Genomic DNA, 13,172 nt, shown 5'->3' on the forward strand with positions numbered 1-13,172 from the left:
GCAGATGAGAGTTGCGTGCACTTACACATGTACTCTCGTTCTCCGTCTCACCCTTGCCCCACCTACTCCTCTTTCTGCCGCTGTCTCTTCCATCCAGCGTCTCATCTTCTTCCTCAAGAGAGCCCACTCAGACAGTCACCTGGTGCTCTGTCTGAAATCCTGCTGAACACACAGCACCTGCCTCTTTACTGGCACATGCTGCTGCTTTCAGAGTTGGATAATACCTGGCTGAAAGTTTCTCGCCCTGAAGAGATCGCAACAGTTTGTGTGTCAGTCTTACAACAGAAAGAGTGGATATGGGTGTTGGGTCTCAGGGGTTGGTGTGGGTGAAAGATGGAGAGAGAGGAACTTACACATTCTATACCAAGTGTGTAAGTGTTTATGCCACAAAGTCAGACGATGTACAAGTACAATATAAATCCATTTGATTTACAGGTTGGGTGCATCTGTTAGACTATATGCTGCAGCAGCTGTGCAGCTGATCAATTACTAAAGTCGTTCCTGCAACAGTGCATGTCGAATTGTAGCCTGCCTTACTGGAACAAGGTACCTCTTTGGTGATGACTGTGGATGACACACTCAGCTTCTAGAAAATTGCAAAGGTTCAGAGCTGCAGGTTGCAACCTTTTAAGCATGTCTCGCAACAATTTATAAAGTCAGTGTGACAAAACCTTATAACTAGGAGGAAAAAGGGCAACTTCTCACAGACTTTCATCTACCTGTGTCCGGTCAATAAGTACCCTGGGTCATTCCTGCTGGACAGTTTAAAAAATACAAAAAAGATCCTTCAGACCCCTCTCACCTGCTACATTCCCGTATTTCTGACAACAATAAAACCTCACAGACCTCTTTTTTCTGACCGGAACAGCTCAGAAAGGTTTTAGAGCTCTAATTTAGCAAATAAAGGGAGACTATTCAAATATGCATTATACAATCCAATCTCAGCGCAGCCCGAAGAGTTGAGGTGAAAACTATTGATGTACTGATGGGAATTGCATGTGCACCAGCAGCAATTTGAAGGTAAGAATGAACTAATCGCTCTGAGGAAGAATTCAATACAGTCCACCGTATTGTGGAGGAAAGACTTAATTAAGTATGACTAGCGCAATGAGAAATGGCCAGAGATAAAAATAAATATTAGCATTCGCAGACTTTATAACTTGTTGATCTGATTTTGGCGCGATTCTGCGACTCTGTGTGCAGGAAGTTGTGAGGCAGTTCTGTTTCTGTCCTACACAGGGCTACAATTAATGTCAGTTACTTTATGAAAACTAAATATGTGAAGTTGTTCAGTTGTGAAAGGTGAGAATAACTTGTAAGCAAGCCTGCAGCTTGATGCCAGCAGAGAAAGAAAAGCAAATGCCTCACTGTGTTATGAATGAATTACTACAGATCATGTTGGTTGTACAGTTTTAAATCTCCCTAAATAAAAAGTAATAAAGTACAACAGCTCCATTTTCAACCACTTGATCACATCTCTGTTCATCCGGTTTTATGGAGTGGAGTGATGTTGAGCGCTTTGCAATTAATAGACCCTTTTTCAGGCTACATCATATAATGTTGTGTGCGCATTTTGGCAAAAGAAGCGGCGTTGTTCTCCAGCAGTTGTGACTGAAAGACGACGTAGCAACTAGTTAGCAGGTATTTAACAAACTGTTCCCAGCATCAACATGTCTGGTTGTTGTATATACGGTTGTATGAATCGCTATTCCACCCACGAACTAGAGTTTTAAAGGATTCCGACAGGATCACGACCATTTCAATGCAACCGGCAGCGTTTGTGGCTCCAGGCGATTAAACGTGTGGACTGGAATGAGGACATAATGAAAAATACTCGCGCCTGCAGCGCCTGCTTTATATCAGGTTATCTATCTACTCTTTGATTTAACGGAAAAGCCTTGTTTACGTTAGTGATTGTCTGTATGACGTAGAATAATAATCAAATGCTGCTACGGTTTGATAAGCTGGCTTTGGATTCGGCTGGTGGCTTGCTAGGCTAAACAAACGTCTTTGTGTTTTATTTTTGCAGGTGACGTGTCATTGGACTCTAGTAGTCCTGGTTCTGTTTCATCTGTGTCTATGTACACAAAGCAAAGCCAGAACGGGGAGGATTTCTCATCAGAGACGGGCTTGCGGTTTATGGTGCATCCCTTCGTATCCCTCACTTCACAAAAGGACAGAAGCAACTTCCTGCACAGGAAGTGGACACATCTAGACAACTTAAAGTCATTTTACGTTTGTAAAACATGTATTTAGGCCTACTGTTCTTAAGACTTACTACATTTTTATAAACTTTTCCACATTGGTTGCTACTGGTGTGTCTAATGGTCCTCCCCTCTGTATGTTGTAAACGGTAAATAATAATTCTAAGTTGCAATCTAGGGGTGAGTGTAGTATTCCTCAACGTAGAACTCAGTTTGGCAGCTCTTCTTTTTCCTGTGTGGCCATGGGTCAGTGGAATGTCCTTCCCACAGAACTTATTCTATGTACAAATCCTCACACATTCTCATGCTTGTCAAAGCGCTGGTTATTAAGTAAGCAAGTTTGCACACATTGTTGAGTATTATGTGAGTGTGTGTATGCGTCTGGTTATGAGTGTGGTTGATGAGGATGATTGTTATCTTTGTATTGTATGTGTATGTGTTTGAATGTGTGATGAGAGTGAGAGAGAGTGTATGTGCTGTTGGTCTCTATTGTGCACTTTATGATCTGGCGCTCTTGTTTCCGTGCTTTTATTTATTAGTGCATTCTGTCAAATTTTAAAATATTATGGTTATTATGGCTTATTTAAATTAATCTTAATATTGTATCTGCTTAGCACTTTACCTGCCCAGGGACTACAGGCGGAAATTAGCAATTGTTGCTATAACCTGGCTCAGAGCATCTCTTCTTGTTTTACAAGATTAATGTTTTTTTTTGTGCATTGTCCCTGTTTTAAATAAATAAATTCAATCAATCAATCAATCAATCTATCTGTATGGATACATATATAGCGTTACAGAATCTCTGATCTCAATACACAAAACTCTGAGTCCATGTCATGTTATTTGACATTCTGTACATGACCAGAGAGAACGTGTTCATAAGCATCCAGTGACATACAGGCTTGTAATTTCTCTCTGGTGTACATGCTCGGTTTATCAGTTAAGTAGCTATATATATCTTGCTAACGTCTTCAACCCTCTCATTAATAGAACACAGATCTAGAAGTCGGACACTATTTGTCAAAAATCAGTTTGTTAAGGTAACGTTTGTGATCTTTAGTTGATAATCCCCTTGCATAGCTGGACAAGCTGTTTATCTCCGCCATACTTATGTTGCCAAAATGTGGCAAACACAAAAAGGGTCTGCAACATTTCAAGAACATTACTACTGTATAAGAGAGCAAAGAATACCTAGACTTACTACACTTACTACACAATACCAATATCTCACTTATGTATGAGCACTGGGTGATAAAATGGGTAAAGAAATCGGGGATACATTTTTTTTTTTTTTTTTTTAAACAAAAAGAAAACCCTTAACTACAGACTTAACTACTGTTTTTTAGCACTTGACTCATCTGTTTCCATAAACCTCTTCCACACAGTGTAAACTGACAGTGGCAGCGCAAGTCTTAAATTTATATGTATATATTCTTGGCAGTTTTATGTAAAACAGCCTCTAAGTCTTGAAGTGGTCTTCTCAAATGCACGTGTATATGATTTGTGCATGTGTGCTCCACGGAGACACATGTCATTGGTAAAAGCTGTGGTGCTAACAGGAGCAGAAGGAGGAAGCGAGGCGTGAAAACACAGCTGACACTCGGCTGACCTTTCCTGAACTTCCTCGAGAAATGACAACATCTTCACCCGTACGCGGCAAAGTTTGAGCCCTCCAGCCGGAGGACTGACCCGGTGACACGCCGTCCTCAGATAGCGCTTACTTCCATGCTGCCACGAGGGCTCTCGCTGTGTGAGGTAAACCCACTACAGATTCAGAGGAGGACTGATATCACTTTCCTTTTCATTTATTGACAACTATTTGTTGTTTTTTTTTTGTTTTAACTCAGCTTTTTTCTTTTTTTTTTTTTTAGGTCTGGTTAGGTCTGGTAACTGTCAAGCTGATGAGGAAAAGAGTAAGATGAGATAAAAGATGCTACATACAACTCTAGAAGTTCAGCGATGCCTTCAAGCATATTTTATCTGTTTTCCACATAGAAATATTGACACTTTAGTTTTATTGAAATATTCACTTGTTTTGTTTTCACAGGATCCTATGTGTCAATCACTTACTAAAAGGTTATCTGCTGAGCAGAGAAATGTCAGGCGCTGTACATGAATCAGTCAAGTCATGTCATGTCATGAGGGATTAGGTTTAAGTCTTCAACGCTGGATTCGATTTCCTGACATTCAAGGCCAGAGCCCCATCATCTGCCAGTAACAGAGGAACATTAACTCTTTGAACTTAAGCCTTTTTGACCCATTACTCCTCAGAAACAGCACAATTTTTGTTCGTATCTGTTGTGTATTTGCTACTTAAAGTTGTTCTTTAATGCTCCCTTAGCATAGCCCCTCCTCTCCGTTGTTGTGTCCCATGTTCATGTGTTTATAGCCACCCCATATTTGAGATGAAGGCAACCCACTATGATGTCCGGTGTCCGGTTGTACCCTTGAAATATAGGTAGTACACAACAGTATCCTTAGAAGCAGTTTAGTAGCTTTGCTTATGAAACATCCCGATGAATCAGAATCTTGTACTGACTAGTGTTGTAGAGTTAAAGGGGTAAAATTATTCTTACAATAACAGGATATTCAGCAGCTTTGCAATAGATCTTATATTTACATTTAAGTAAGAGAAATAAAATTGTGAATGCCTCACCATTGGCAACAGCTCGAAGCTTCTTCAGTAGTTTAACATGAGAGTCTGGCTTGATGGCGGAGGTGACGTAGGGCTCGCATCCCGCAGCATCTAGTAAGGTGTGGTAGTAGAGCAAGCGGCCAAGGTCCGTTCCCTCCACAGTGGGAAAAACATATTTGGTCATGTGGCTATAAAAGGCCTCCGGGTCGCATTTCAAAGTCTCAAACAGGCCGAGGGAGTCGCTCCGGGTTTCAATGTCTTTGGTGGATAGACTAGAAGTGGGAAGGAAAGAGTGGAGGGGGAGAAAAAAAGGAAATAGGGAAATGAGAAGAGGAACAGTTTAGATGGATTTCCACATTTGAAGTTTCTGACATCAAAACCAACAGTTTGTTAAAAAAAAAAAAGAAAAAGGTATGAATTGTTCGCATAAACAGCAATAGCCATCATATCTGAAAAAGATGAGAAAAATGAAGCAGAAATGCTGACAAGAGCCTGCGTTTTATCACCAAAAAATCAAATAAGGAGGACAACGGCACTAGAGACTGTTTAGTTGCATAATATTTTCTGAAAACAGCATTGCACAGACAGCACAGTGATGCAGGCTTATCACCAAAGATACAGTGCCTCAATAATAATGGAATGTAGGATAAAAAAACATGAAGATTTAACTGGACTGACAGACTGTGGTGAAGGTTTGCCTTTTTAAAATGGGGGACCAGAGAGTGTGTTACGATTACGACAGTTATGACTAATTAAACTCCTCAGTCTCCCTGGTATGGTCTACGAAGAGGAGTTAGAAAAGAGTCAGCTCAACTGTCAAACCTTGGATTCAGGATGGATGGATGGATGGATGGATGGATGGATATGTGTATTATGGATGGATGGATGGATGGATGGATGGATGGTTTCACTGGTGAATACTGAGATTACATGTGTAAGAATGGAAACAGCTTTGATATATTTATTTAATAAAATTCAAAGATGAGAGCAATTGAGCGAGAAAATGATGTAAGGAAGGAAAGCTAATTTCAGGTGTGTACACCTCGTCAATGACTTGTTCATGTTATAACATCTGCTCTGCTTTGCTGAACATATGTTGTCGCAGAAATAAAAATTAACGGCAATTAACGGCGGTTTAAAGAATGAACACAAAAGACAAAAAAAAACACTAGGACAAAAGAGGAAACAGTCCTCGACAAACAATAAAAATTAAACAAGGACAGATACAAAGATTGAAACGGCAAAGTGAAGCCGGTATTCACCAAGGGGCTCTGAGTGATCTGTGGCTGTTGAGAACGTGTTTGTGTGAGAGGAATTCTGTTTAGCTGTCGGAGTGAGACAACATCAAAGAAGACAATACTTCCCTCGGGTTAGCTGGGAGGCTTTTACTAATGAAAAAATCAAATAAAGAGCAGCACAAAATAAACTGCAGCGGCAGCACGGCAGCTGTCAAGGAGCTCAATGATGTAAATAATCACAATAACCCCTAACACGAGCTCTAAAAAGGCTGGAACCAACGAAACAACTAATAGAAACTGAAGACCCTGACTTTTCCTCTTGTGTCTTTCCTAAGTAACCCCCCCCCTCCCCTCCCGCTCTCTCTGTCTCTCACAGACACGGAGGCAGCCAATCAAAGTCTGACATGTCACCAGTAATTCACACAAGCTCCAAATTGACGAAAGGACACCCGACAGGTGAACAATGGCAAGAGAAACTAAAACTTGCCAGGTCGGACTGCTGAGGGATGTTATTAGCTTTGGTGACACCAGACCACAGGCAGAAATACAGATGACAGCAACTGTTAAACAGCGCTCGGCTCTAATGGCACTCCCTATTTTGTCATGTGTAATCAGTCTGTCTATTCCTTTGTGTAACAAACGTCCTGCCTTTGCCAACGTTGTAATTCTCTCTCTCTTTAAAGCATCGTTAGGGTTCAACTTATTTTCCCCCCAATAGCTTTATTACTCTCATCCACTGCTGCTACAGTTATCTCTCTCCGATGAAGCTGCAGAATCTCCCGCTGTGCTATATTGTCATGAATGTGTAATTATGATTTTTTTTTTCTAAAAAAGCAAGCCAGAGCAAGAAACCAATTTAATTTGGTTTAATATCTGCGTTGTTCCTCTCATCCCTTCTTTATTCTCTGTCCTACAATTACATAATCAGTTTAGACATGTTGGATGAGACAAGGGGAAAAAAAAAAAAACAGCTTGCCAATATTTTAAAATTCTGAGGTATGCTCAATTGAAATGGCAATCAGAAAGCCTGGGTAAACAGCAGGAAGGCTTTTTCTTCAGAGCACAAATGATAATTCATCACTGAATATATGCAAGCTGGATCCTATTTTTTGCTATCGGTATTGCTAATTTGTTGACAAATTTCTCTCCAGCGGGGGGTTTTTGCACTGTTGAGTCGTCATATGAGATCATATTTTCAAGACAACACGCAGCTAATTATTGATTTCTTTGAAAAATAAAGAAGACAATTTGCCTCTACTCGTCCAACACACAAACGCACGCACACACACACGCGCACGTTAATTGTTAACTGCAAAATTATGAACAGATTATGTAAAAAGCAGACAACAGATGATCTACTTGGCTGTTCCTTTTCCCCCCCTGAGGTGCATCTTAGCTTTGTTCAGTTGAGTTTGCTCAGATCCAAGCATTCATTAGTTAACAGGTAAAATAATGTGCTGAATTAATTGGAACATGATCGGTTTTGCAAATATTTAGTTTCAACCCCCCAAAAAATCTACAGTAAATTTGACCATAGGCGCCGGAAGTGGGGGTGCGGCAGGGGCTGCAGCACCCCCTGGAAAAATTTAAATGACAATAAAAGATTATAAATATATAAATATTTGTGGTTGCTGTTTCTGTTCCACAACATTGTAAGCCATATTTGAAATGAAGGCTGAATATTTTAATTAAAAAAAATGAAAAGTAGCCAGTCACACCCCCCTGGTCTGCGGACCGCTCAGGTGATCAGAACCGCAAATGTTGTTTGTAAACATCCGCATTTTTGTCCGCCAATTACAAATGCACAGCCAGCAGCGCTCCTTTCAAAACACAACACAAAGCTCCCAGTCAAGACCAAGATGGATATACGTTCATTTTTTAAACCAAAAGAGAAACAGACACAAAACATTGCCGAAGCTGCTGCCAATGTGACAGTGAGTGGGAGGAGAGCGACTGGAACTGCAGCCACCGCGTCAGCGACCCCCCCAGTGTCTAACACCGGCTCACCTGATGGTGCAGCCGGCCATATGAGCAGCGATGACGCGGAGACTGCACTGCCGGTAATATTGGTCAAATTATGCTCAAATCATTTTTATGCAACTGTTTTGGGTGAAAAAAAACTTCAAAATTTTCGCGCGCCCGCGCAAAGCGCGGCCGCGAGGATTCCTCATAGCTTCACCAAATATTTTCTGTCACCCGCCGCCTATGTGACTATGATAATAATTCTAGTCATGTTCCTTTTTTACTGTAGATGGTTGGTTCGCTATGTTTTGGTAAAGCTTGTGCGCACTGTCAGCTGTTCTTCATGCAGGGGAGGGGCAAGTGATTTCTTAAGGGAGAACCCCCGCACCCCCTGGCAAAAACGTCTTCCTGCGCGCCTGAATTTGACTCAAAGGTTCAGGGATTTTCCCACACGCATGCGGGAGCCATGTACTGTACGTGACCTGCCCGTTCTCCACTGTTTCAACAAACTTTTCTCTTTGCATCTTCATGATAGAGGTGCACGTGCTACTAGAGAGCAGCCGTGCTCATTCTGGTTCGTTTGGCAAGGCAAGGATCCTGAAGAGAGATGACAAGGTTGCTGAAACTGTAGCAAGAGGGGGGGAATATGGCTGGAAAACACTCGCAGTATGATGGGGGGGATCCTGATGCTTTGGCAAGAGCAGAAGAAGATTGTGGATCCAGGCCAGCAGAGGGATGGGCTTGAGTCCCATTTGTCCCAAAGGCAATGTCATTTCACAAAGAACATAATTATATGCTTCTTACGATTCTTACAGACCCTGATTTTAGAGAGCAAGAGGCCAGTTAAGGAACTGGTGTAAAGGGGATCTATGGTTCTTTAAAATGCTTATATTCCTTAACCCTTGAAGCTCCCTATAAACAACCATTTCCAGTTTAGAACATGAAGACTAATACTAAGTTTTTTGGGGGGGGTTTTATGTACAAAATTGATAAGAAAAGCACAAGTGTTCAATTAAGAAGGCATTTCTGAATAACAGGTGAACCTTTCCCCTGGTGTAGACAAGTCAATGAGATAGTTTAATAGCTGTTGTTAAAATGTCAATAGAGGGCTTCTGTGTACTTCTACAAAGTCAAGTGAACTGCTGACGATGGCAGTGTTTAGCAGTCGACTGATCCCTCTCAAGTGTTTGTTTTATGTTAATGGGCCTGTCTTATCCACATTCTGGCTCTGTCACCTACCTACCTCCTCCATCTGCCTTGTACACCCTCATCCCCTCTGCTCGCATCGCTTCCGTCGACATCTTTCAAACTAATAAAAACCTTACTTTTTACTTTCTTACCTTACTTACTTTCTTCCTAAACATGACCAGTGAATGCTTTTGCTCTATACTGAAGCATGTTGTTACCCTTTGATCATTTTAAATGTGAAATTGTACAAGAGGTAAAGATATCTGTAACTTCAAAGCATAAGAATAAACCTGTAAATTAATTGTTTATACTATTTCTCTGTGAGATGCCGTCGCATAAAAATAACCTTTACGAAACAGTAAGGTTTAATTCTTCTAAGTGATGGGGGAAAAAAAACAAAACATCCCAGGCTTATCATGTTTGTTTCGAACTCTGAAAGTTTGACAGGAACAAACTCCCACAAACATTGCCAAGGTTTTGCTACGGGCTGTCAAACATGCTTCCAGCAGTTTATTTAGGTAAGCTGCTGTCTCAGTTCCAACTCTAGTTTATTGTATTCTGAAGCCTTCTCGTCACCATCAACGCTTTCACTCCCCATCCGTAAAATCTTGGTCTGTACCATTAGTACTTATTAGCCTTTAAAATGAATAATGTAACCCCAACTACATAAAGCTGAATATTCATAAATGTGAATTTGCATAAAAAATAAATGATGCATTTAATCTATGGAATGGAATGATGCTGAAGTGTCTTAAATTGTAATGGTGGTTCAGTTGTTCAGACATTTATGAGAAAATAACCCTGTTTCAGATGATTTGTGACCTAGGTGCATGTCTTACTCAACGGAGCGTTATATGTAATACATGAATTATGGAATCAATTATGGAGGAACAAAACTGACATGATTAAAAATAAAATTATATATATATATATATATATATATATATATATATATATATATATATATATATATATATATGCATAAATATATACACATTGTTTTTCCTTATACATGCATTCCTTGTTTTTACATTCCCTCGTCTCCTTTTACTTTACCTTGTGCATTTCTGCCTCATTATGCAAATGATTATTGGTCAATGGGACGGAGCAGGATCCGGCCAAAATTCCGACTATTGCGCAACCTAAAAACTAAAACTAATAATAATAATATCCAGATTTATAGTTAATATACACCAACTTTTTTGTTGGTTTTATAATGTCCCTTTGATCACATAACATTAATAGATCATTTTAGAAATTCACTCATTAGACAATATTCCGTCTTTATTGAAGGCTGATTGTGTAAACATAAAGGGCAGCAATATACATACACTCCAATGTGAGGGGTATGTACGTTTATCCCAGTGTGTCACTGCTGGCTTAAATTTTTAATTGTGGCAGTTTTAGTCGGAAAATGGAGATTAAACTAGAGTATGCATCAGAGTATGTATATTTTGGATGATTCCCAGTCAAATCTACTGATCTCTCATACCATCACGCCTAGAGCTGGTGATAATCAAATTGCTGAACTCAGAGGTTTCAAAATGAAGAAAATCATCAGGAAAAAGACAAACTATCACCTTCATTCACATCCCAAAACCTGAGAGAAGGATTCAGGATTTTGTTTTTGTCAGCTGGGTTTCTTGTTATTTTCATTTTAAGTAACTATAAAGCTCACTCTGCTCCCCCATAAGATTGTTCTTTTTAAATGTGATTGTCTACTTTTGTCATGTTCAGCTTCAGAAAAGGCATCAAAAAAGGGTCAAAACAGTAACCGGTGAAATCTGCGAAGGGATTTCTTCGAAAAAGGGATGAGCTATGAGCAAAAATTTGAGAGGCAAAACTCAGTCAGCAAACTCTAATGTATCTCGTGTTAAAAATGTGAACCTGCCTTCTGCACTGGATACTATGACTACGTTTACATGCAGTCAAAATTCGGGTTATTGCCAATATTCGGGTTTTAAAAGGGTTATTGAGTGCATGTTAACGCAGTCTATGAATCATTTTTCTGACTGCAGTCGTGGCTAAAACTTTTGGCTTTGATACAAATGTTGGCATTCCCAAAATTTGCTGCTTCAATATTCGGAAGTATTCTGATGATGAGGAGATATCAATTAGATGTGACAAAAAATTTTCAGGCTTAGAAATCATGTTGAGTTTCCCCGAAACAATACTTCAAGCCACTCCCACCAGTTAGATTGCTATGTCAGGAAAATATAAGGCGCATCAGTGAGACAGACCAGCCTGTCCTCCAGGCTTCTTCTGGCACTGACGGGGTTAACCCAAAGTATGGCCTCAAAGCTGGACATTCAAGGCGCCATGCTTTTACTAGCTGCTGCTACTAAACAATTCACATGAGTGAAATGCATTGAATTTATTTCCCTGCAGGGATCGATAGAAGTCAAGATTCTATTTCACACAGTGCTTCTGTCTGTCTACGTCTTTCCCTTTAAATTCCCCCCTGTTCTATATTTCTATCATTTCCTGTGTCCATCCATCCGTTAAATCAATACGCATATTGGAGATGCTTCTAGTCAAGATTATAGTATGAATATCCTTCACACATTTGTCATGATCCTGAGGTTTTGGTGTAAACACACACACACATATACACACACACACGTGTAAGGTAGCTGTGCAAGGGGCTGAGGACGGTATAAGTTGTAATTTATCGTTAAGTAGAGTCCATAAACCATTTCCTTATATCAGAATGTGGCAGAGGATATTTATCAGAGATGCACACATGTGCCTGGGTTAAACACACACTCAAAATCTTCAACTCTGCTGAAAAGGCATTCCATTAAAACAAGAAAAGGTGCAGAGCTAGTCAGATACCCTAGCTATGAAGTCAGAGAGCAAATAAATTATGGAAATAGTGACTGACACACACACACACACACACACACACACACACACACACACACACACACACACACACACACACACACACACACACACACACACACACACACACACACACACACACACACACACACACACACACACACACACACACACACACACACACACACACACGCTTCCTTTTCTCCTCTGGAGTATTTAAGTATTCTTTTTATATAGCTAAGTTCTGTCAGAGATATTTCATAATTTACTTGGCATTGTTCGAAATCTTAAATACAGTAAGGATACCTGCGTGTGCACAAATATATTACTTAAAATACCTACTAAATAAATGCACACAAGTGATTACTGCTTTTACAACCAAAATAAAAAACTTGTTTTTGGTACACATGTATTGAGTGAGTATATCAAATTATCCAAAAGTGTGATCTACATGAATAACTATGACAGAAAGAAGATGGGAAGTGGACCGAGACGACTCACGTGATTGTGTTTGTATGTGTGAGAGTGTGTGCATGTACCCGCTATCTGTAAAGAGAAACTCGAGGTGAGTCATGTAGACCTCCCAGAGAGGGATGCTGTATCGCCTCGCCAGAGACACAGCGATTCTATACACGCCATCATCCAACGTCCTGGACGCAAACAGACACACAAGCGGAAACAAACAAGTCATTAGGTTTCATCCTGTTTAAAGGGAAAGTTCGGTTTTTTACAACCTGGACCTTATTTCTGGCATTTTTTATGGTTGTATACTCACCCAGAGGTGTTTGGTGTCATTTGGAGTCCTTCGGAAGATATTAGGAGTTTTTTGCGAGCCTCTTCTCCATATAACGGTAGCGCCTGGGGCACAGAGGGACACAGACGATGCAGCGTCTAAATAACACATGATTGCCGCGAAACTCTTCATTTCTTTTATGAATCACTAGATCTGCTTCCAGGACCTGTTGTAACATTGTGGCGCTGTCTGTGTATTAAACAAATCCGTTTGTAAACAAGACCTCTGAACTCATGTCGTCATCTCTGTGCGCGCACTCTGTCCTCCGTTCAGTGAGCTCTTCAGCCGTATACTCCGGCTCAAAACGG

The 13,172-nt window shown here is 40.3% G+C and overlaps 1 protein-coding gene across 2 annotated transcripts in view; it reads right to left on the reverse strand.

Moving 5' to 3' along the window:
* nbas (NBAS subunit of NRZ tethering complex) overlaps positions 1-13,172 on the reverse strand; it is a 194,915-nt gene that overhangs the window by 67,391 nt on the left and 114,352 nt on the right. For both annotated transcript variants that reach the window (XM_061746583.1, XM_061746582.1), the window contains exons 43-44: positions 12,611-12,721; positions 4,861-5,111 (exon numbers count right to left, since the gene is read on the reverse strand). In XM_061746583.1, the coding sequence (XP_061602567.1) occupies positions 4,861-5,111; positions 12,611-12,721 (362 nt within the window). The remainder of the gene's footprint in view (positions 1-4,860; positions 5,112-12,610; positions 12,722-13,172) is intronic.

Source organism: Cololabis saira, chromosome 18 (assembly GCF_033807715.1).
Source record: "Cololabis saira isolate AMF1-May2022 chromosome 18, fColSai1.1, whole genome shotgun sequence".
NCBI lineage: Eukaryota > Metazoa > Chordata > Actinopteri > Beloniformes > Belonidae > Cololabis > Cololabis saira.